At 34.2% G+C, this 23,963-nt stretch overlaps 3 protein-coding genes across 5 annotated transcripts; 1 reads left to right on the plus strand and 2 right to left on the minus strand.

Annotated features, from left to right (window-relative positions):
• Positions 1-279: 279 nt before the first annotated feature.
• On the plus strand, positions 280-8,286 carry LOC18602529 (Pentatricopeptide repeat (PPR) superfamily protein). 3 transcript variants are annotated; one of them, XM_007033969.3, is made up of 13 exons: positions 280-484; positions 1,391-1,514; positions 2,486-2,717; positions 2,899-3,001; positions 3,420-3,484; positions 4,405-4,521; positions 4,613-4,717; positions 5,094-5,247; positions 5,658-5,767; positions 6,040-6,189; positions 6,823-6,918; positions 7,623-7,765; positions 7,893-8,286. In XM_007033969.3, exons 1-12 carry the CDS (start codon positions 451-453, stop codon positions 7,734-7,736), a joined length of 1,404 nt encoding a protein of 467 aa, XP_007034031.2. In that variant the 5' UTR covers positions 280-450; the 3' UTR covers positions 7,737-7,765; positions 7,893-8,286. The 3 variants fall into 3 exon arrangements, with proteins under 3 accessions (XP_007034031.2, XP_017974925.1, XP_088661294.1); XM_018119436.2 differs by having other exon boundaries at positions 7,623-8,286; XM_088805168.1 differs by lacking the exon at positions 1,391-1,514 and having other exon boundaries at positions 284-484; positions 7,623-8,286.
• Positions 8,287-8,484: 198 nt separating this feature from the next.
• LOC18602530 (solute carrier family 35 protein (DUF914)) lies at positions 8,485-15,404 on the minus strand. The gene is made up of 11 exons (XM_018119437.2): positions 14,869-15,404; positions 14,137-14,231; positions 13,820-13,877; positions 12,664-12,858; positions 12,272-12,348; positions 11,836-11,918; positions 11,492-11,543; positions 10,519-10,587; positions 9,637-9,723; positions 9,465-9,526; positions 8,485-9,129 (listed from the first exon to the last, which is right to left on the minus strand). The coding sequence occupies exons 1-11, from the start codon at positions 14,984-14,986 to the stop codon at positions 8,880-8,882; spliced, it is 1,146 nt and encodes a 381-aa protein (XP_017974926.1). The 5' UTR covers positions 14,987-15,404; the 3' UTR covers positions 8,485-8,879.
• Positions 15,405-18,117: 2,713 nt separating this feature from the next.
• LOC18602531 (S-adenosyl-L-methionine-dependent methyltransferases superfamily protein) lies at positions 18,118-23,944 on the minus strand. The gene is made up of 6 exons (XM_018119435.2): positions 23,123-23,944; positions 21,396-21,606; positions 20,281-20,578; positions 19,427-19,816; positions 19,038-19,115; positions 18,118-18,409 (listed from the first exon to the last, which is right to left on the minus strand). Exons 1-6 carry the CDS (start codon positions 23,804-23,806, stop codon positions 18,208-18,210), a joined length of 1,863 nt encoding a protein of 620 aa, XP_017974924.1. The 5' UTR covers positions 23,807-23,944; the 3' UTR covers positions 18,118-18,207.
• Positions 23,945-23,963: the final 19 nt, after the last annotated feature.

Raw genomic sequence — 23,963 nt, forward strand, 5'->3', positions numbered from 1 at the left:
ATGAGTATTTTATTAAAAAGAAATTAAAAGAGAACAAGGCGAAAATAAAAATATAAAAAATCATGATTTATAAGCTCTAATTTTTCTTTCTATTTTCAAATTTAAATTATTTAATTAACTCTAATTTTTCTTTGATTTAACTTTAAATTTTTGTTCTAAATTTCGATTTTGCTTAATAAACTTACAGCCCTATCCTTGAACGTTACAGACATATCTAGTCTAAAAGTGAAAATGTCAGTTATGTCCTCCACTCCATCTATTCTCCTAAGATTACAAAGTGACAGACAGACACGTGTGAAACTGCTGTCTTATTTGATTTCATGATTTATAAGCTCTGCTCTGCTCTGTTCTGCTCTGAACAGAGTTTCTAACAGCAGATTTTGATGGACCAATCATATTCTCATTGTCTCCTCTGAACCCTTCCCGATTACTCTCTCTTTCTCTCCTTTCATGGCGATCGCTGCTGCTTCTTCCTTCTCCGTCGGTAATCACACTCAACTAGCATCTTTCACGATTATATGTTTTTTATGTTTAAATTGATTAATAACAGCAATCGAAAAAGCGGGATAAAGATTTTTTTTGTTAATTGATTAAGTACCCATTTCGATTTCCGTGTTTTAAGGCAAATACTTTTCCCTTCTTTTTTTATAGTTAAGTTGTTTTAGTTGATAATTAGTTTCCTGCTTGTTTGCTGTTGAGGAAGCAAAAGAGTATAACTACTACTTTTTACTACTGATATTTCCCTTAACGTTTTTTCTCTTGTTTATTCCCATAATTTTTAGATGATAAGAAAAACTTGAAATTGGGTATTCCAGTAATGTCAAATTTTATGTGTGTTTAAGAGGGAAAGTATTTTTTAACTGTTGAATGAAGAAAATAACGTTGAAAACCCTCACTTGGAAAATTTTATGAGATTCAGATATCCTTTTCATGGCTATCATTACAATACTGACATGCAATTGGGTAAGCTCATATTCTGGATTTAGTTGATTTTCATTTATTTGGTTGCTAGGAATTTTTTTGTTATATTTTTTATAAATTTATGAAATGGGATTAGTAGAGCCATTGGCCTTGTCAAATAGTTAAAACAGTATAAATTTCATTTCATCAAGCAGTGAACCTTTCACAAAGTAATTGGTGCCTGGTTTTGGGTTCTATAGTTGATTTCCTCTGTTAGGGAGGGTGCATATGGTTTTTACGTCTAATAGGAGGTTTAGTTCTTATTTTTTTCCTTTGTACCGGATTTACATAAAATTCTAAGGAATGCACATTTGGTGAATATTTGTTTCTACATTTTACTATTCTATTTAGGGTGGCTAAGTATGATGTTTGCACTTGCATTTTCATGACATTTTTTTGTAACCCCTTTCTTATTGCACGGTGCTATCAGGTCCTTCCCAGTGTCATTTATGTCAAGTGGAAGGGGTTTATTACTCACCATTACATGGGGTTAACAGCAGTTGGGTCAAAACTACATTTGATGGCTGCAGATCTAGTGACCTGTCCGGCGTGAGGTGCAAAAATAGTTATTTGTTTAAGGTTATATGGGAAAGAGAAAACCATTTCTCAATTGTGTAAAATGGTTCTGGTTTTCTTTATTGATTTGTTTATGATTTTGATAGCAGTATTTGTCCATTTCTTTGGCAAGCCATATATTTTTGAAAGCTTAGATTTTATTGAACATGCATCTTGATTGTTGATTTAGAGGCATAAGTTACATAATATTTGATATTTTAGCTAACTGCATTTGTTGTGTTATGATTGTTTATCCTGGGAGTTTTTGGTATTGTTGTAGTATTGTCAGGTGAGATTCAAGTCTGTGTTGTGAATATCATTCTTTTTAGCTTATTGTACAAATTGGTGACCAGCAACTATTTCTTTGCCCACCTGAATAGGAAAGCAATAATATTGTTAAAATATGTCTTGTGGATCCTTTAATTTGTTAAACTATGGGTTTTTGTATTAGCTTGGCTAATGCAATGATAATGTTGCGGGTAACACCGTAACACTTCCATTGTTGCTGGAAGTTCTTGTTTGTTTTTGGTCAAGGGGAAAAACATGCTCTATCGTTCAATTGCCTCTACTTCAATGTTGTTTGAGTTCAAGGCAATTCTACACCCAAATATGTTAACTTACTCATGTCTGGTTGTGTAATATTATAAGGTTTAGTTAATATAGGACATTTATATGGAATGAATGTAGTGTGGATTGTTTGGGAGATGACCATGGGTACATTAAGTGTCAAAAAAAAAAAAAATGGGAAACATGTGAAGCATGGTCCTATCTAGCATCCATCAACAATTGACTCTAGTGCTTTCTAGGTCTTTTTTTAACTTTTGCACAAATAATTTGATTATTTGTATACAAATCAGACTACATTTTATCATCCTGTCTTCTTAGCTGTTTTGGATATTTTTGCAACTTTTTCATATGAAACTTAGTTTTTCTTTTAGATCCGTGGTTAAGAAGCAATTTTTCATTTCAGTTTCAGATGCAGGAGTCCATTTTTCGGATCAACACAATTTCATTGGTGGTCTGCAGGACATGATCATTGCCTTTCAAAAGTTTCAGTTGCTGCAGATTATTCTGATTCTGTTCCTGACTCATCTAGTTATGCAAGTAACCAAGGTTATCATCCTCTTGAAGAACTGAAAGTTTTGAAAAGGATGCGGGAAACTAAACTATCAGCAGCTGAAGTAGCAAGGACAACCGTTGAGGTGCATCTTTTAAAATCTTTGAATTACTGAACTGGCAAAAGAATTCAGAGTCTGGATTGTTTGAAATGAGTTGAATATGTTGAAAGCAACTGTGTGTTTGTTATCCCATAACATAAACATAACTAGTTTTCCCCTGCAATAAGAATTCATGGTTATACGTTTCCAGTTTTGCTTGTCTTAGGCTAACAGCACAGCTTTGCTAGTCTTTCCTGGCACAGTGCATTCTGAACCTCATGAACAAATTTCTTGGGCTGAATTTCATTATGTCATTGATGATTATGGAGGTAAGTTGATGGAGGACCACCTTTGGGCTTTATTTTCTCATTATATTTATGAATTTCCAACTTTTATTAATAAACTATATATATATGTGTGTGTGTGTGTGTGTTTTATTTTCTATTTCCATTTAAGGTTTTATGGTTTGTCTCTATATACATTCTGGTCTGCATAATTTATTCTTCTTTTGGAATATTGAATACTGAAGTCTCTCCTCTTCATCCATTCTTTTTCTCCTTCCTTCTTCCTTCTTGTTTCTATTTTTTTCCTCCACTTCTCTTGGTTTCTTGCTGTTCTCTTCTCTCCACGCTTCTCTCCCATTTCTCCCATCTTATACCATCGATTCTCTTCTTTCAATATTTTTGGAGTGTGTTATGTAATAATCTTAACCTAATTTATGTGTTACCATTTTTATTTTTAATTCAGATATCTTTTTTGAAATTTTTGATGACGAGAACATCTTACAAGATCGTGGAGCAAGTAACCTTGTGGTGAGGATATGATTGTTCTCAAAATGTTGTTTTTTTAATTTACATGTTGTAGCTTAAATTAAGTTTGATACCACTGTATATTTTGTGCAAACCTGGGTGTCATTGATTTAATATTCAGAAATCACTAGCTTAACAGTTGGTGTATATTTGGAAAAATAAAATAATAGGGGTGATTTTATGAAAAGCTCATGAAAACTATATTTTCAATGACAAATGTTTTTCATATTATACCTAATGAATCTGTCTTAAGTTGATCAAATTTTACTCTTTGTTTATGGAATGTTTTTTCTTTAAGCTGGCAAAACACATTATACACAGATTCATTCTAATTTATATGTGGTTATGACTCTACTAGTAAATAGGTGGCTGACTGTATCGTCAACAATGATGTTTAGCTTTTCCATTTTGATATCAAAAGTTCCAAAGCTGCTGAGGGGTTTTCATAAGTTTCATCAATCTGTAACCAAAGAATAAATGGCTTAAGAAATTACAAAAAGCATTAACAAATTGCAAATGTTGTAACAAGGCTTTGGAAATGTTAAAGAATGTAAACATTCTATATGTTGTTCTGCACTTAGTGATGGGATGTTTCATTGTCATCTAGTTTAGAGCTCATGCTAAAATATAGTGTCTACTGATTAGAGAAAATAAGAAACTTTACTGGTCATTCTGATATCTATATTGCATAAGAATCCCACAGAAGGTGATCAATTATGCTATTTTAGATATTACTACAAGAGATGTTCGTATTGGAAACGATAACAATCAAATTATTGGAGTTATGTCTTGCATGCAGTTCTATATTCTCACCTTGACTTTAATTAGTTGGTATTGCATGCCATAAAGAGGTGTACTATATCCCTCTTTTCTATTCAATGAGTTCCACAGTCTAAATTTGGTTATGATTTCGTTTCTTTCAGAATGCTCTGATTGGGATGGACATCCCCATGCATGAGAATAATAGGGTAGTTGGTGAATACAATATTTCAGACATTGGGAACGATGATGAAATTCCTTTTGATGATGATTATTTTGAGGTTAGAAACAACTGATTCTTGATTTTTGAAGTGAATTTTTTATATTCTTTTTCTTTACTTTGGCTATTCAATTCACATTCACATCAAATAGGTTATGGATTCTGAAATGTCTGAGGCTCCAGTGGATTGGGGGATGCCAGATACTGCTACTGCCACCTGGGTTCATCCTATATATTTTGCCAAATGCTTGACAAAGGTTATAATAGCTACTTTCTTATAACTACTAGTTGTTACATAATTGAAGATGCCCACAGTGGCTTCTCATTTGAAAACTTGATTAAGATCACCTAAACTGGTTATTCCTGAATGATGTCACTATTAACAACTGGCCTATTTATATTCTAAGATTTAATTGTAGTCAATAATATTGCAGACTTTCTTTCCTATAACTCTTGCAAAAGGCTGCTAAGAAAATAGTTGATCAATGTATTGGTTCATGAGTTTGATAAGTCAATGTCTTCATTGTATGGAAGAGCATTAATGAGTGATGAGTAGAATGTACCCTACCTTTTTTCTTGTCCTTTTCATTTTTATGGGTAACCCTGTTACACTTAGTCTGTGCATTCTTGCAGGCTGTTCATATGGAACATGACAGAAAAATGGACCATCCATCAAATGGTGTTTCTATTGTGGGTTGCCTCAGACCAGCCTTTTATGATGAAGAATCATATCTGAGAAGGCTATTCCATTTTGAAGATAATGATGGCTACACCTCAGACTGGAAAGGTTTTACATATTTACGGTTACCATAGCAGATCTCTCTTTCTCTGAGTCAAATTACTGGAAATTATAGGGATTATCAAACCAGATGGGCTGGGCTAGAAAATATGTTTGTTTGTAGGTAGGTGTGAGCACATGCATATACACATGTTTTCTACAACCAAATATCAAATTTGTTGTCAGAGCTCAACTCAGCATGAGTATCCCAAGATTCAAACCTCTTAATGGTGGACTTTTGTAAATTTTATACAACCAGGAATGAAAATCCTTTATTCAGGATTTCTCCAAGTTGTTTTGACACCTCCCTAGCTATCTTTGAAGCTGGCGATCACTAATATTAGGTGTTTGGCTATGCGAATACATATTGGTGCAATTTTGCAAGTTGGCCTAATTTTTTTCATTTTGCACCTGTCTAGATGGTGAAACTTCCAGATCTAGTTCCAAATATGGTGGATCTAAAAGTGACTCGACTCTCTATCGAATGGAGATAATGAGAATGGAATTATTCTCTATATATGGTGTGCAGGCATGTAATTTACTCTCTCTCCAGGACTATATTTGTAAGTTTTGACTCGTTATGTTCGTGAACCAGACATATATAGTTCTGATGAAAAGAATCATGGAAGAAAGATTATCATCTTGTTTTCTTTATTTAGTACTCATATATGCATGCTGCAATCCTGAAATGGATGCTTACTCAGAACCTAACCAAATTTTCTTTTCATTTCTATGGTGGTTTCTTTCTACTAGACGCTATAACTTGAAATTTTAATTCTGCATTTCTTTGTATATTTGCAGTCTTTAATTAGCTTGCAAGATTTTCAAGATGCTGAGCCTGATGTCCTTGTACACTCTACTTCAGCAATTTTAGAGCGTTTTAGTCAAAATGGAATCAGGTGCAATGTTGCTCTAAAAGCCCTGTGCAAGAAGAAGGGTCTCCAAATAGAGGTAATAGTATCTTGTATGACCTTTTTTTTCCCCTAATCATAAACATGTCTTGAATTTCTTTGCATATCTTTTATTTGCTATAAATTGGAAGGCATTTATCTTTTTCTGTGATTAGCATGTCTTTTACCTAATACCTGAATTTAGATTATGGCTACAAATGTATATAATTCAATATAGTCAACACATTTCTGCTTCTTGACTCTGCACTGTCAAAATTTGAAGCCATTGCTGTTTCTGTGTATTAACAAGATACTTGTGCCTGTGGTGGAGAAGCATAGGTACTAAAGTCTTGATTGGTATCATTTTCCCTGTCATAATACCTTCAGGTTATACCATGAGGAGTCAAGATGCGATATTTCTGTTTGGATGAAAATAAACTAACTCTGCTTTTCTTGATTTAGCATTTTTAGTGAAAAATCTCGTGTCTAAAGCATTTTCAACTTCCAGCACATGTAAACTTTTAAAGTATAAGGAACTCGTATGTCGTTTATGAGTAGGTTGTCTTGTTTGGAAGTGTCCTACAGGTTCATGTGCATGCTTCTCAAGACTTGAGATTCTTTATGTTTGCCACATTGATGTTCATAATCTACTTGAGCAGCAATTTAGAGCACTGATCTTTTCTCTGCTATATAGGGAGCTAATTTGATTGGAGTTGATAGTCTCGGCATTGATGTAAGAATTTTCTCTGGGGTGGAAGTTCGAACTCATCGTTTTCCATTCAAAGTTCGGGTAAGTAACTTATAAAACAGTTGAAGATATTGAAAAGAAGAAAGTGCTCTTTTTCCATGTCATAACAGTTGGTTAATTTTCTGATATATGATATGATACTATTGTCTAACCCGTTAGTTGGTAAGAATTAAGAAAACAAATGTTAAATGGTTTGGGATTATAGCTTGTGCATCATAGTTTGCTATTATCTTTATGCCTTAATGATTAGTGACCAACACTAATGGATTGCCTGCACATTTTTGGTTGCATCATTTTAAGCTGTAAAAGCGCATTTAACTGCACAGTTACTCATGTTCACTTTGCATTTACTGCTTTTTCCATTTTATGTGGTATCCAATGCCAATTAATATTTTCAAGTGTGCATTCAAAGAAGTAGCATTTTCATCATAGTTAGGTGATGACTGAGATAACTATTGTACAGGTAATGCTTGGATCAATGATCACCCACTTCAACCAATGCTACTTATTATTTATCAGTGCCAAATTCTCCACCTATAACGAGGGGCAAAGCCATTCTGATTATAATACTAACCAAAAATAAAAATAAAAAACTATGCAGTTTCTTTAAGAAAGTGATAGGAAGGATTTGCTAAATTTTTTTTAAATTGCCGGTATTAGTTTCACCATTTTTGTCTCTAGTGATGCATGAGCCATTCAAATAGAACTTTTCATGCACCAAATTGACGGCTATACCTCAATTGCAGGCTATGTCTGAAACTGCAGCTGAAAAGCAGATCCTTAAACTGCTGTTCCCGCGGTCTCACCGAAAGAAATTTAGGACTGATGGAGATGGATTTAGGGACCCAGCCTCCTTTTAGTTTTCCTTTCTAATTATCCAGTGACTCCAGTTAAGGATTGTTCAAGACTTGGAATGTTCTTTAACCAGAATTTTTGCATCTTTGGTTGAAAAGAGCAGCAAGCTTAGGTTATCCAAATTCCTTCCACCTAATCAGTGAGAGCTGATTCCAATGCAGTTATGGGCACTATCAAGCACAGAAGAACTCGTTCCTCAAGATTTTTAGTGCTATCCAGATGAGATTGACCAGGAGCATTACTATATTATTCCACATAGCCTACAACAATGGCCGAGCTGTTTGCAACCTGAGCAGTGGTACTACATGAAGCTGAAATGGAAACTTTTCTTGGAGGTAGGGAGAGCTGTTGCACACAAAATATAACATTTGTTGAGGTCTCATCTGAAGCTTATGGATTGCTAGGATGACTGTTAGCTTGATGTAGTAATAAAACAGTGGCATCTTGTACATGTTTCAAGCTGATGCCTGCCCCAAAACCTTTGCTTTTAGTGGTCATTCAAGATGAGATAAATAAAATGGGAGAGGGACATGATACCTAGCTTTGTAACTCAAATTTAGAATGGTGCTTAACCAAATTTGCTTATCAACTCAGCAACTGGTGAGCGCAGCTGGCAACAGAACTGCATTTTGGCTTACGCGTGATATAAGTTCTTTCTTTGTTATAGTTGCACTCAGCAACCAGCATGATAAAATGAAATTTTTAAATGAAAAAGTGAATCAAAATTAAAAGAAATGTTACATAGTTCAGAACTTTCCTCAAGCATATGTCCTCTTTTATCATTGAACAAAAGGGTATTTACTCAGATGTAGCAATACAATTATTCTTCTCTCTTTTCCCTCCAATTGTTTAAACAACGATTGCCTTTGCCTCAAAACTATGAGGAAAACGCCTCTCCCAGAGTTTTTCAAACCATGAAACTTCTGGAATTGTAGCTGTTGACCAATTGCTTGTGCTCCAAGTGAGAGGAATGAGAAGGGTGAAAGCAATAAAATGAAACGAAAACAGCATTTACTCATTTACAAGTTCCTCTAAGGCCCCCAAACTATTCATCATTCTTTTCTTTTTGATAATACAATCTGTCCAAAATTGATGCTTCCTTGTCATCAGCGTGATCATTCTTACATGTCCTATAGTAGATAGTTTCTCTATTCCGAGGGAGCAGTAATATCATGATTTCTTCCCTTGTATATCTTTCCCACATTTTTGTTCGAAATGATTTCCCTGGCCCCGGTGCTAGTGGTACAATCATGCTTGCTAGTCTCCCCTGTTTTCGAGCTTCCAGCCATAGTTCCTCGATTGAGGTTGTCGAAACCAGTCTCCTCATCAAAATGTTTGCTTCTCTCAGCATCTTCATCAGCAACGTCAGCTCGGCGTTGATCCTCTTCCTTGTCACCCCTACGGTAAGAGGAATCGGAAATATACAAGACAAATACATCAACTTTCTCATGCAGTGAAATGCCAAAACAGCTTTTCTAACTTCCTAAGGAAGAGCCCATTTACAAAAAGTAGACAACAAAGCATACTAGACATAGACATGGAGAGATCAATGATTTCAAAACATATTATACAAGAAAACAGAACCAAATTCCCATCCACAAGCTTTACGGAGCTAAGCTCACTGGTGAGCATAGTAAAATTGAAGAGCAAGTTAGGAGCAAAGCCACAGCTATTCACCTTTAGTCTGTTACAAAAGTTGGAAGATAGAGAATTTTAATTGCAAAATTACTCACCCAGAGTAAATTATAAGCCCAACAGCTACGGCAACAAATGCTAAAAAGTACATCCAATCAACCTGTAGAGAATGACCGCTGTCAGAAAACTGGTTCCATTCTATCAAATTTAAACTTAAAAATTCAATCTCAATTTTAAAAATAAAAAATAATAATAATTTAGATTGCCAACCTTCTCATGGTAAGCAAAAATGCGGATTAAGACAGCCCACATGTCTGAGGTAAGCAGAGAGAGATTGAGCATTGTGGAACCACTCATCTGCAAGAAAGAAAATCAAAATCCAAAGGAATTGTCAAGAAATATTAGATTCACGTAAGAGCAGTGCTGGAGAATTCATCTCATTAATCTAAAATCTGACTAAAAAAATACCTTGCACCCTTTACGTCCTGAAAAAATAGAGAGTATAATAAACATTCTACCACTTGATAATCAGAATCAAGGATACCGTCCAACTTTTAAACATTCTAAATATTCGTTGGATTGCTCAGAAACTTTAGGACCCTAAAATCATGGATTCATGCAGCAAGAGTGGAATTTAACAACTATAACAAGAGAATGCATGCATTCGCATAAACATCACCATTATGTCTTTATGCACTCATATCACCAAAATATGTCTTTATGAAACTTATATCCTAATCTGAATCAGTCAGATAAATTTTATATACCAAATAACAAAACAATACAAATTATAAACCTCTGGAGAAAAAATATACCAAAGGAAGAAACAGTAATTGGAGTGGTTTCAACTAATGAAAACTTAAGATAAGCATTGACTATGACTGAAAGGCAAAGGGTGCAACCAAAATAATAAGTCGACAAGGGGCTAAAACTTTAAAGAACAAAAATAAACAAAAAGCTACCTTTTTTTGTTTTTTTCTTTTCTTACATAAGGAAAAGAAACACTAATGGACTCTAATTCAATCAAACACAGTTTACAAACTGTCCTCATTCCAGTTTCTAGCTCTTCGCATCTTAGTTGAGCATATTTATGCTCATGCATGAAAAGATACACATTATCAAACATGAAATCTGAAATTGCCATCTTCATACCTTAAGTAACACCGGGACAAATGAGTAAAACAGAAACATAGCCAACGAAAATCCAAAAAATGGAAATGCCTGAAAAAACAAAAAGACTGATTAAAGTACATTAAGAAAAACTCGAGCTTCTATGCACAACAAAAATTATAGGACAACCACCTGTTTACTGATATTGTTGTACCTATTAAGAAATAAGATGTGGAGAGTGTGTATATGTGTCAATATATCAATTACAAACATCCCATGCACAACAGTTAGAATGAACACAGCTTTTGCTATCAGATGATACAGGATGCCATAAATTTATCAATTGAAATATCTAGTGTTATATAGTCTTCACAACACATTATTTGATCCTGCATTCTTGCTTAATTATCCTCACCATCTTCTAAACAGAAAATGCCACAGAGATCAATAGTGGCAGATTCTGATTCATTCAAATGAAAACACATATTTCGCTTTTCATGATCTCCTTGGCAATTAGTTTCTGGTTCTGCTTCATACACCAGGGCTCCAAAACACATTTACTATTTCTATCAAGCTCTCTAGCCTTTTCTTTCAGGTAGGATCAAGAATTGCAAAAAAACAAGTTTCCCTAGATGATTTTAATCAAATTGCAATCAGTTTATATTGTTCCATTTGCTGGTGCAAAAAGGACATAACAGACACAAGAAAAAAAATCAAAGACTTCTTACTAGTTTGGACCTAATCAAGCCAACAACTTGTAGTCAAATGAACTTTTTTTTTGCTCATTTGTAGTCAGATGAACTTATTTTAACTATTGTGGTTTAGCTGGGGTCAGTTGCATCTCTCTTTTCTCTTTTTTTATTCAGATAGCAATTCCAGCATGCAAATTGGAACCTATATCAGGTATCAGGGAATTCAAAATGCATATGAGATATTCTAAAGCAAAGTTGTAGAACATTATGGTTGCACACAGGGAGAAAAAGGTGGGGAGATTGGAAGTTTCGAAGGAACTTACAGCACCAGCTGTCCAGCGAATAGATTTGAGTTCATTGCGTTCAATTATGCTTCTATAGACATCATTAAGGGTTACAGATTGACAATAATAAATGCAGTAAAGAAATATGTAACCAGCTATCACTGGGATTGTAGAGCTTTCATATCTTTAACAAAATCTCAAAGGCATTAATATCACAGGATGTCATAACTAGTCTAAAATTATGTAGATGGGAATGCATATTAAGGAGAAATCATAACCTTGAAAACAGTAAATAGACAGTAAATTTCATAAAACAAAATATAAACCCATAATGGTCAGGAATCATTATATTAAGAGCAATCAAACTCAAAAATCAAGGATACATTTGGATTGCACTAATAATGGCACCAAATAGACCCAAAAATGACATGAGTTCAACTCTATCAGCATTCTTCACAAGAAACTCCTGCAAAAAAATAAAAAATAAAAACAAATAATGAGGCAGAGAATGCTAGATAACCAACTGCAATACACACACACACATGGAGAGAATAACATAAGATAAACTGATGCAATGCTTTGAGCCCTGTACAAGTTAGAGCCAGTAGACTATTTAATGATCGTTAAGGCAACTTCATTTACAAAACAATGGTCATTCTTCAAACCATAAAACAAAATTATTTCACATTTGAAAATCCATCTTCAACCTCATTGGTAAAAGAAAATGTCAGGCAACTATTGGCAGGGAGAGTGAGAGATCAAAGCTCTTGACAGGCTATATCCAGTATACTAAGAACGATTGACAAGCAACTTAATTACCTCGCTGACATTACTGATGGCATAGAGAGTTGCCCCAGCAATAACGAATAAATCTCCTTTGCGAGGGTTGCTGCCTCCTAGAACCCAAAATAGCAGTTCTTAGATCAGAATACACCCCGTATTGTCCCATCTTAATGCCTTAAAAAAAACTAAAATCGATAGTGACAACATGTGGTTTAAAGTGAAAATAAAAAATCCACAAAAATACAGGAAAGGCTGGCCATATGTCAGTGCCTCAATATTAGACAAAATTCATAACTAAAAAAAATCAGCAAAAGGTTAAAATATTAAACAAGGAGCAATAGGAGGGTCAGGTCCACAATTACATCCCTAACATGCAGATTAAAAGAATTGACCATGCACAAAAAATGCAGCAAATGTCAAAACTTTACCTGATCGGTCGCCTGCATGAACATCAGAAAAAACAACCATGACAAGCCCAGCAACACATACAATCACACCAGCTATCTTTCTGAATCTGTACTTTGTTTTCAAGAAAAGAAAGGTAAGAAGCATGACAGATGGGATAGACCAACAATCCAGCAGCATGACACTTGTTATAGATGTGTACTGATAGGCCTTCACCACTGCACATGAAGTGAACAGTCAATTAATAACAGTAAAGATAAATTGATTTTCAGACAACTATTTTGTGACATGTATGCTAAAAACACCTAAATGGATATTTTTCCTTGACAAATACAGACAACACAAAGGGCTACAGGGTAAAAGACAACCATTTCAAATGAGCAGACACGTCATATGCTTCTATTCTGAATCAGTAAATTACATTTCAGGTTACTGTGTTGTACATGAACGAAAACTATTCGCAATCTGAACTGAACTCCAGTTTAACAGCAGCAATTTTAAGCACTGAATTTTTATTTTTTTTTTAAATGCTAACTCATGATTTCACATGTTTAGCTACGCATTCTTTCAATCATTCATAGCAAAAATAAATGCAAATAAAATGTAGACAGTTAAATCTTTTTAAAAATACCCCATGGGCACAATGAAGCTACTGAAATAACGTTCATTCTCAGCTTAATTTTCATCCATTACCTTAATATGTATAGTTCCTTCTAAATTTCTAGTTTATTAATCAAGGTGAATTAATAAAGTTCTGATCACCTTCCCAGAATATACTCCAGCACATGGGAGGTTATAGTCCAGGAGACATAGAGCTGAATGAAAATGAATATTGATGGGAATTGTCTCCGATTGACAAAATATAAAATATGGGAATAGAAGCTGCAATCAAACTTGGTTGAATCAAAAGAGTCTCTGTCATGATTAACTATAGAAGGTTTTACAAAGCAAAACCAACTAGGGAGAGAAGCAAGAAAGCTTCTGCTAAAGAGTGCTGTATCAATTGAATAAGCTCAAACTCAGCAATTTCTCAAAAGTTTCCTGCATGTCTTTTAGTACTTTTTAAGCAAGAATATAAGTTTAAGTAGCCTAAAATAAAAATAATTAAAAACCTGAAAAATATGTGCTGCATTAAATATGAAATCAGCCAAGATCATCGGAAGAACATGATGCACTTACCAAGATAATTGGCCTCTACATCTACCAATCCAAGAACAACATAATAATACCATTTTGCCTGCACAAATTCCAATAAAGCCGTCAAACTTAAGGCATCAAATATGAAAATAAAACCAATTTACAGAAGTTTCTGTTTACATGCTCTCTACGGCTACAAGCATTGCTTGGGTGCATTACTCCCAATGATATACCATCACAAACCATAATCCCTGATAACAAAATATTTACCTTGAAAAGGAGGCTGGGCAATCAAATCCTACACATATTCCAAATCCACTCAAAGTATGAGATGAAGAGATGTCAAAGCAAAGAAATACCTTAAGTGCTTGCCTTCTGTAAAGCATGACACTTCCATACACAACAGTCAAGAGTACATAATTTAGAAACGACTGAGATGTTGGCGCATTGATTCCTAAGATATACAATAAAACAGAGAAAATAATTATCAAAGGCATGAGATCACTAAACACATGGAACATGATCTCAAAATGAAAAATCAAATGATGCTACATAATTCAAAAACCATATGAATGCACTATTCTTTCTTTTTCTAACTTTTCTTTTGAGCTTTGAAAATCTACTGGAACATAGAACAAGCCTTACCAAGAGAAGAACCAGTGATCAAAAGACAGAATCTCAATTTTAATGGACAACGAGTGAAAACAAGGAAAAAAACTCATAAGTAAATATTGAAAACAATCCGAGAAATATAGTTAATCAACCAAAAAATTTCAGCCTTTTACAGTCTAATATTTTGAACAAGCGGTGGCAACAATTTTCCAAACTACAAGTCTTTTTGAGAGAAAGCTCAATTCTTTGCAATCAATTATCACAAGAAACGCATATAGAAGATTACAGCTCTGCAATCAATTAAATTAAATAAAGAGTTAAAGCTAGAAATCAAATGAAACTAATTGAATAAAATATTTTCGCCACTCCTTTACCAATTTTTCATTAAAGCGTTCATTTCAATATGACCATTAATGGCAAAACAAAAAAGAAAAATACCAAAAAAAGTGTAGACAAAGAATAACAAAAAAAAAAGAAACCTTTTTTGGCGAGTTCAGATGAAGAGAAGCCAGTGGAAGTGATCAGAAGAGACAGAAACTGCCCCAACCCAAGTCCAACCAACGTCTTCTTTGTCCAAAACTGCTTAACACTCATCATTTTCTTTTCGCTTTTTAACTCTCTCTCTCTCTCTCTCGCAATTCTCAATACCAAAAAGTAATCACCACCCAGTTAAGGAAAACCAAAATACTCAAAGACCCATTCGCAAAAACTCCTTTAAAAGCTTCCAAATATCAAATACATACCAATGGTGTACGTCAGTGTAGGTAGTGAAATGACTCAAAAGCGATACGCTTGACAGTTAAAAAAGCAGAGTTTTTTCCAATTCAACGTGAAAACTAGCAATGAACCAAAGGGCTCCGTTGCGTTGCCAAATTCAAGACGAAAACCATCTCCTCTCCAGCCCTTAAATATTGTTAGTAAAAAATCAAAGAAAGAATTAAAAAAATATATCTTTTCTGTTGAAGAAAAAATGGATATCACAAGCCGATGAGTTTGGCCATTTTCTTTTGTTGTCCATCAATTTCGATGGGACGGTTTAAATGGCAGATGCAACGTGATTATGATAATACCAACAATAATTGACAAATTTCCCACTGAGGACATGCATGTCGGTCCAAAGTATATTTTTAAGACCTTATTGTTTAATTATTAGAATAATTTGTATTAGTATTAAACAGTTACCTGAGTTTATTTATCAAGGAGATGCGAAGGACACCATGCCCATCTATTAATGAGATTTTATGAATTGTAGTAATTTTTATCTATATAAACACAAAAAAACACTTTTTTTATTTTCATTTTACATATTTTTATTATTAAAATTAATAAAATTTATCTAATTTGTAAACAATTATTTTTTTGGAATTAAGAGAATGAAGATTCCAACTATTTTTTTAAATATGAAAATTATAAATCAATCAATAAATTAAATTTTCGAGCACAATAAATAAAAATTTTAATTATATTAAAAAAATTTTATTATATATCGTTTAATAACATTAAACGTGTATATTAAAATATATTTTATGAAAATTAATTAATATAATTTTTAAACAAATATGTAGTAATTTTTTAATTATCAACATCATCAATATTATTAACAGTCAATTTAAACAAAATTAGACCGAGAAACTCGATGGTAAGGAAACTAAATCCATCAATTGTGAAATAAAAAAAATTAAATTTATAAAAAGTTTATAATATAAAGATATCTGAGATACTTGACGAAAAAATTTTGAGTGGCGTATTACTGTGGATGAAAAGGGGTTTGCCGCTGCGCCAAAAGGCCAATCAATTAATTATTATTCCTAATCTTTTTGACCACGGATTCGCTTACTGTTCGTACTCATAAAGGAAGCGTGTAAGCAAGCTTCACTAAATTCCTGAAATGAAAGAGACGGAATTCCCCTTTTCCCTGCTGAGTTGGTTGTTGAGCTTGACATTCCATTTCTTTTCCAATTTTTCTTTATAAAAAAGTTAAATCCCATTATCAATATTTTCATAGAATATGAAAATAGTAGTAGCAATTACCAAAGTTTAAGATGTCAAATAATTTTGAGTTAGTTCGTTAACCAAAAATTAATATTAATAATTATAGCTCATACAAATGAACAATAAATAAATGGGAAAAGTGTGGCATGTGGCATATGATATGAGAGATTATTATTATTATTATTATTATGCTTACTAATTCTTAGTACCAACCATTTAGAACAAGATTGTCATCTCAAATATGGCCAGACAGCTTCTCAGTTCATCAAATCTTAACCTATTTCATTTAGGTTGGCAACAAGTAAAGTTTAAACTTGCATCGACACTAAAAAATATCAATGTTGTTATTTTTTAATTATTGATAAAAAAAAGATTCAAATCTAATTCGAAATACGAAAATATAAGTACTTACTATTAAATCAATGTTTAGGTATAACGTTATTATTATCATTATGTTCGTAATGTGACTTACTTAGGGGTATGCATAATTTAGATAAAATTGAATTAATCGACTGTACTGAATTAATTTAGTAAATTGGTCGGTTACTGAAATAATTTTGACCAATTTTGATATAATTTTTCTTTATCTGTTTCATTTAATTCGATTTAACTGCATTATCTACAGTTTTAACACAAAGCATCATAAATGGGAATGGAGAGCATGAGTCTTGAAATGGAGACTAAAGCAAAATCAGTTAGGATTAGGGAACATTTCTGTTTACTAATTTGTTGGAATTATTGACGTATTGTGAATGTAATTTATATTTATTTCTTATACTTGAATCTTTGTTAGGTGTCTTTATACTTTTAAATTTTTAATTAGTTTGATGTTAGATTTATAGTAGTTTTTTTACTTACTCGGTAATTGTTGGATTATAATTTTGACGTTTGTGAACAATTGATTTTTTTACTATTAATTAAAATCACGAATATTTATATATTTTTTATTTTGATAATTATTATGCAAAAAAATTACGAGACATGTGATTATTTTTTTCCTAATTTGATTAAATTATGCAACCGACTTGAAATATCAAAATATTTTTGTGATCAACATTCAATTGTATAAAAATTCAATTCAACTATTGGTTAAGAAAATTATTAATTCAAGTAATTTAATTTTTAGTAATTCGATTTTAACTTTAATCAAACCGGTCGAAACCAGCATTCCTTAATTAAAATCTAATATCTTAATTTAAAAAGTAAAACTTTAAAATATTGAGAAAGAGTAAAAAAGTTAATTCTGATTATATATGTGGAGGAAAATCATATAATACCAACAAAATATATGAGCCGTTGGCCGCTCGTTTCTTTTGGATTAAAATATATAAAATTATCTTATTTTGATAGAAAAGAAGCAATAGACTTTACCTCCGTGTAATGGTAAGGCTTATGGTGGCCATAGAATGTGGGCTTCCCTTTCCACAGTTTGATGCCTCTTTTTGCCTTCCTTTTGGAATATAAATTGCTCTGTTCAATTTCAGTTGATTAAAGTTTTGACAGATTCTAATGCTTTGAGTTTGACCCTCCACAAAAGCAAAAGGTCATCAAATGAAATGGCTTCAACTTGTTAGTGGAATTTTTAGTGTTCAGCCTTCATTGGAATTTCCTTTTCAGACCTGAGAAGTCATCTCTGTGTTCTCAACTACTAGACTGTAGATTTAACACTATCTTTGGTCTGGAGAAAAGGAGAAAAGAGGGGTACCACATGGCTTGAGACATTGTTTGATTCAATAGAGAGGTGAACAGAGTTTCTAATTTGTAATCAGTAAACTTACAGTAGTCTAAAATCATGTATGTGCAAGCTGGAAATTGATGGGGATAACTTAGTCTTCAGAATTGTCAACTAATAGTATCTTCTCAGCGTGGAAAGGACCATTCTCAGTATGTAAAACCTGGCCATTCCATCTCATTTGATCTGTAATGCCCTTTAGTTTCATAACAACGTCCACATGATCTCTTATTATGACAGCTCCTTGGGGCCTAAGTATACGATAAATTTCGAGGAGGATATCAACGAAGTCACACCTGCATATGACATGATATAATTCAAGTTAGAATGATGATATGTTTCACTTACCTCTGTTATGCTTTCATTTCTTTGGCCTTACCTCAGTGTTCATTCAAGTGCTCATACTCATGGTTGAAGGAAATATTGAAACAAATAGATAAAACCCAAGAAACTGGGGTTAAAATTATAGTTGGCTTTCTATGTATGGAAGGCTGGGCTAGAAAACGCAGCAAAGTGGTACCGATGAGAATTAAGAAATCAAGTGTAGATGCAAAGGTTTTCCAGGAATGGTGTACTTAGCTCCTGCTTCTTCCTGGCATGTTTTCAAACTTAGAACTTCAATAGAAATGGATTCAAAAATTTCCCATATAACCCCATGACATCCATGTTGTGCATTTCTCTTCCAAACAAGTTTTAAAGGCATTGAGACATATCGTGCTTTTCTTGTCCAGCATTTAGCCTCCATAATCCAAATTGAATACATATGCTTCAATATGGAACTACAATGATGGTGCATACATCCAGGTATAAAATTAATTGCAGAACACTATTGGTGGACTGTAGACCAGAATATGAGATTTCTTGATAATGTTATCTTCTATTGTTTAGAAGGAGAACTAAAAAACAAGTGAGCAAAGGTCTTACTTGTCCATATACATACTGAATACACCATGGGCATGTACCAGATCATATGTGCGGGGGTATGTTGAGAAAGCTTCACACCTGCAAGCAAGCCATGGAAGTTGTAGTTTGCATTTTTGCAACAAGAAAAAGAATTAACATGACTGGAGAGATATGCACTGAGCCTTCTCCGCAAATATCAGGAATTATGTAATAATTAGAGAAATAGAGAATCCAAACAATTGAGATTAAATGGTAGCACATGCATAATTAGAAACGCCAGAATCACAGTTTTAATCATCAGACATCTATCACGTTATACAATTACAAAGTCATGTAATAGGTAAGCAGAAATGAACATCTTACGAGTTCTGAAATAAATGGAAAGGAAAAGCAGTTTCTGAGAGCCTTACCAATTCATATAAGTTCCAATGAGACCACGTTCGTACACAATACCAAGGGTGTTTGTTTTGGCATCAGAAGGAATTACATTCATAACCCAAACTGGATACTTATCCATTGCTGTAGCAAAACCACCCAATCCAGCATTCATATCCATAATATTTCTGTATTTACCATCAGAAAGAGTCTTGAGTATAACCCCATAATAGGAAACTCTCCTTCTCCATAACTGATTATCTTCATTGAATGACTTAATTGAAATGCCTTCTTTAGCTCCACTTTTAACTCTAGGAGGAACAGCATTCAATCTTTTAGGCCAATTTTCAAGAGCACCTCCAGATACTTCATGGGTGTCTTTCACATTTGGAAGAGGGGTAATGCACAAATCCATCAGTTTGTACCTGTTGTACACTCAGAAAGAACAAATACAAAGCAAGATCATCAGCTATTTTGGAACTCCTACTAGAAGAGAAAATTATCTACAGCCAAGCAGGGGGACAAAGCAATTAGTGATGCATATTGCATATTCCATTATCCCAAATTCCCAATAGAATTCCTCATTTGGAGAAAATGTAATTGTCTGATGTTGCAAAAGCCAGAAAGTTATGCAGCATTGGATGTCAAGAAGCAAAGAAGAAATGAAATTTCAGTTGATATCACTAGTCATAGATTCCCGCTGATATTGACTTCTATAATCTTTGGTTGATTCCGTATATACATGAAACTGCATGCTTGAACTCTAATAGCTCAACTTATTAGGAAGTTCACTGGCTAGGAATATTATAAAAGTTAATTGCTAATAGCCAGGTCATGGTCCTTGCAAATAATTAAGGTTTAACTGTAAAGTGGGATGAAGAAAACTCACCAGCCAGCATCAGGGTCAGGCGTAGTGCAAAATTGGGGTGATTTCCAAGTTTTAATCTTTTGGATGCAGTGCAAATGATTAGTAGGCTTTTGCCACACAGCAAATGGTCCCCTCTCTGCAATCTTTTTCCAGCACAGTCTCCTAGCAAGATCTTCCAACCTCATTTGCTCATTTTCCAAGTCCTTAGGCTCCCTCTGCCAGCCTTTGTAGTTAAACCTCCAATTTATAGGTGGCCCAGAAAGTACCCAGTAGCCACCGGGACGCAAAACCCGGTCAATCTCCAGCAGATAAAGTCCGTCTAATCAATTTGATTTTGTATAAGAGAAAAAGGGTTATGAAAAGAAAACAGAAAGATGACAGAATCTTAGAAAGTCATATGTACAACATGGGCGTTTGGACACTGCATACATTGGTAGGGATGAATCTAGAACTTTTATCCAATGAGGTATAGATGTTAAGCTGTTCAGTTTCACTCTCCATCCCATGATAAGTATCCGCTTTGAAAAAGTTCATATATTAAGAAAGCATCTTAAATGTTTGCATGCTAATATAAATTGGTTCTATAGATGGAGTAATGTTTTCAGGTTCATTTTTTCCTTAATTGATAGAAGATTATATTGAAGCAAAGGTGAACTTCTTTGGGGCAGTAAAAGTTAACCTTCCATTTTTGATTGTGGAAACTGGAAAACTTCTTTGAGCATAACAGAATAAAAAAGAGGAGACTATTATGAGATGGATGGAGTGCAACTTTGTGGAAAACACAAAACCAAATTAGAGAAATGTAAATGCACTTATTTTGGTTCACTAAAATTATACAATTGGATTGCTGAACAGGCCATGCACTTACCACCAGTGGTTACCATTATGAACTGTGTGTCATTAGAAACTAGCTACAAGGTTATGGGACTAACTTTGTGATTAGTGATATGATCCTCTTGTCTAATATCTAGGAAGATTGTAGAGAGTTTTGGCTTAGTAGAACTGTGGGAACCACATTGTCACCATTGCCCCTACTGCAAATCTACTATCCCTTATGCATTGGATTCTCGTTTGCTTCTCCTAGGAGATCAAAATATTTTCTTTCCCCCACAGACACAAAATGTATGCATGATTACCATATTCAGTCCATCGGACCAGGCATCTGGAACAGTGAGCCATGTCAAAAGATCTTGATGGGAATGGAAGCCGATTGGTGCTTAGAACACCCAGCATGGCTGGAATTCCTCTTTCTAAGGCAAACTGCACTTGAGCTTCATGTACATCTCTTGGTGCCATCGACAGTGTCAATATATTGAAGTCCATTAGAAAGGCTCCAAAACTAGCAACCTGAGAAGAAGAGTAAGACCTATGATTTTCCACCATGCAAAAGTTACAATTCGATTTTCTATAATAGAATGTCTGCATAATTCCTAGGTTGAGAAAGCCTTTGCTTCTGAGTCATTTTTAATTAGAGAAATAACAGGGAAATTCTCAAAACTTCTTGAATTGAATCAAATCTATAAAATGCATCTATATAGGCACCAGCATGAACAATGTAAACTACTAAACAAATTGACTGTATTAAGAAAGATGATAAACTTATAGAGATAGAAAGGCTAATGAAAACAACACTTGAAAACCATGACTACTTAGTGAGAAAAGGGGGAAAAGGGAGGAAGGGGATTGTGAGGAACAATGAGAATTTAACAAAGAAGGGTAAACAAGAACTGGCACAGGACAGAAGTGCAGAAATGGGGTTTTGATATACACCAGGGAAAGATGAAATCATACTAAAACTCTCAAGTCTATATGCCTATTTATAGACATACACTTTAGTAGAAAACACCGAAAATAAGGAAAAATGATTTCTAAATAATAGAATTTGGAAGATGCAAAATTAACTTTACAATCATCCAATTTTCACGATCGATCCCTGTGTGACACTCTATGCCAAGAGAATCAACAATCATACACACATAGCCACCATATTGTAGCTCCCCCCAACCCTCGCATGTCAGCTAGTTCCCAGGCTGAAACAGATACTGCTCATTTAAGTTAACAAATGAAAACTCTCTGTTCGAACTTTCTTTCACACCTTCCCCACACCAGGGCTTGGGATATTCTTCACTGTTATTACTATGGCATTGTGCAGCAGTAGATAAAAATTAAACCATTCATGACTTCCTCGATGATCATTATACCGTGAAACTAGACGGATAAATCAAATCAGCATAAATCAATACCCTACAACTAGATTTGTCCTTGTACTCCTTATTTCAGCAACAGGATGTGCCTAAACCTTTTCTGTTTTCGGAAATAAAGCACAACAGCAATACTACAACATTTGCAAAAGAAGAGTTGTGAATGCCCATTTTGTCCCTTTCCAGAGCAATAAAGACTCGCATTTAGTAGAGTACCAATCTTGTTACCATGTTTTCTTTTAGAATTCAAATGAAAACGGAAACATTCTCAACTTCCTGTAGAATCAACACCAATGCAACAAAGAATGACACGGGATAAAAGCAGAAGGAAACTAAAATACAGGTAAAATGGGGATAAAAAAGGAGAAAGACATTTCCTACCACTAACCTTTCAAGATATATTGGATTTGGCACAATGCAATAAAGCCTAACAAATTTAGAAAATTGGAGAAAAAAAATGTGAATGATTAAGAAAATTCCATATTGCGTTCTTCAGTTATTACAAGCTTATCTTGTAGAACTTCAAACAGTTAAACTAAAAATATCTTTCACTCCTTAACTCTCCTGTTTAAACTACTACTACGTATTATATTTAAGACATAAAAGACCAATCAGATAAGATGAAAAACAAACAAATCGAAAGAAAAAAGTTTTTCTATTACCCCACATCCAACATCAAGAACTGTCCTGATCTTCCCAGATTTCAACGGCAAAACTTTCTTAATCTCCTCAATATAACCCTTCACTCCCTTTGGGAAAGAAGTCCCACCACCTGGAAACACCAGCTTATCACCTTCCAATCTAACCCAATTCTGTGCTTTCTTGTACTGTGCCAGCCTCTTAAAAGGCACATTCTTGAACCAAGCAAAGTCCCTACTTTGAGGCCATGGAAATGGCTTTTTGTAACCTTTAGGCCTTGGTATCAAGCACCTAACTTTCTCATCACTTTCAGGGCAATGCCTTTCCCTGTGAGAGAATCTAAAAACACTGAACCTTCTTTCTCTATATGGGTCATGGCAGGGTAAGTAGTTGGTGAAGTTAGCAGAGCAAAAGCTCAAGTTTTTGATAGGTTCTTGAGGGAGGGGAATTTTGTGGAGTGGTTCAAAGTTAAGAGGAGGTGAAAGTACGTTGTGGGTAGTGAAATTTAGCTGTAAACAATGAGGTAACTTACGGTCTTGTTTTTGAGGGAGAGTGAAGGTGGAAGAGTTGCTGTAAGAGCCAAGTATATAAGAAAGTGAGCAGAACATGGTTATTAGAAGGAGCCTCAGTAAAGGTTTTTTGAAGGGATTTGGAGATGGAGCAAGTGATCGTTGTTGTTGCTGCTGTGGCTGCATTGGCGTTGCCATTTTGGTCAGCTTTGGTGGAGACTGCAGAGAGGATTTAGTCTTAGTTTTGGCCAGTTGTAGCTGCTGATATTTTAATGTGGCAGATGGACAGAGGTCCAAGAATGATGGTAAACGATCAACCAATCGAAAATGTCTCACAATTAACTGACGCTTTGGG

The sequence above is a fragment of the Theobroma cacao genome, chromosome 4, assembly GCF_053813885.1.
Source record: "Theobroma cacao isolate CCN51 chromosome 4, ASM5381388v1, whole genome shotgun sequence".
In the NCBI taxonomy this organism is placed as follows: Eukaryota; Viridiplantae; Streptophyta; class Magnoliopsida; order Malvales; family Malvaceae; genus Theobroma; species Theobroma cacao.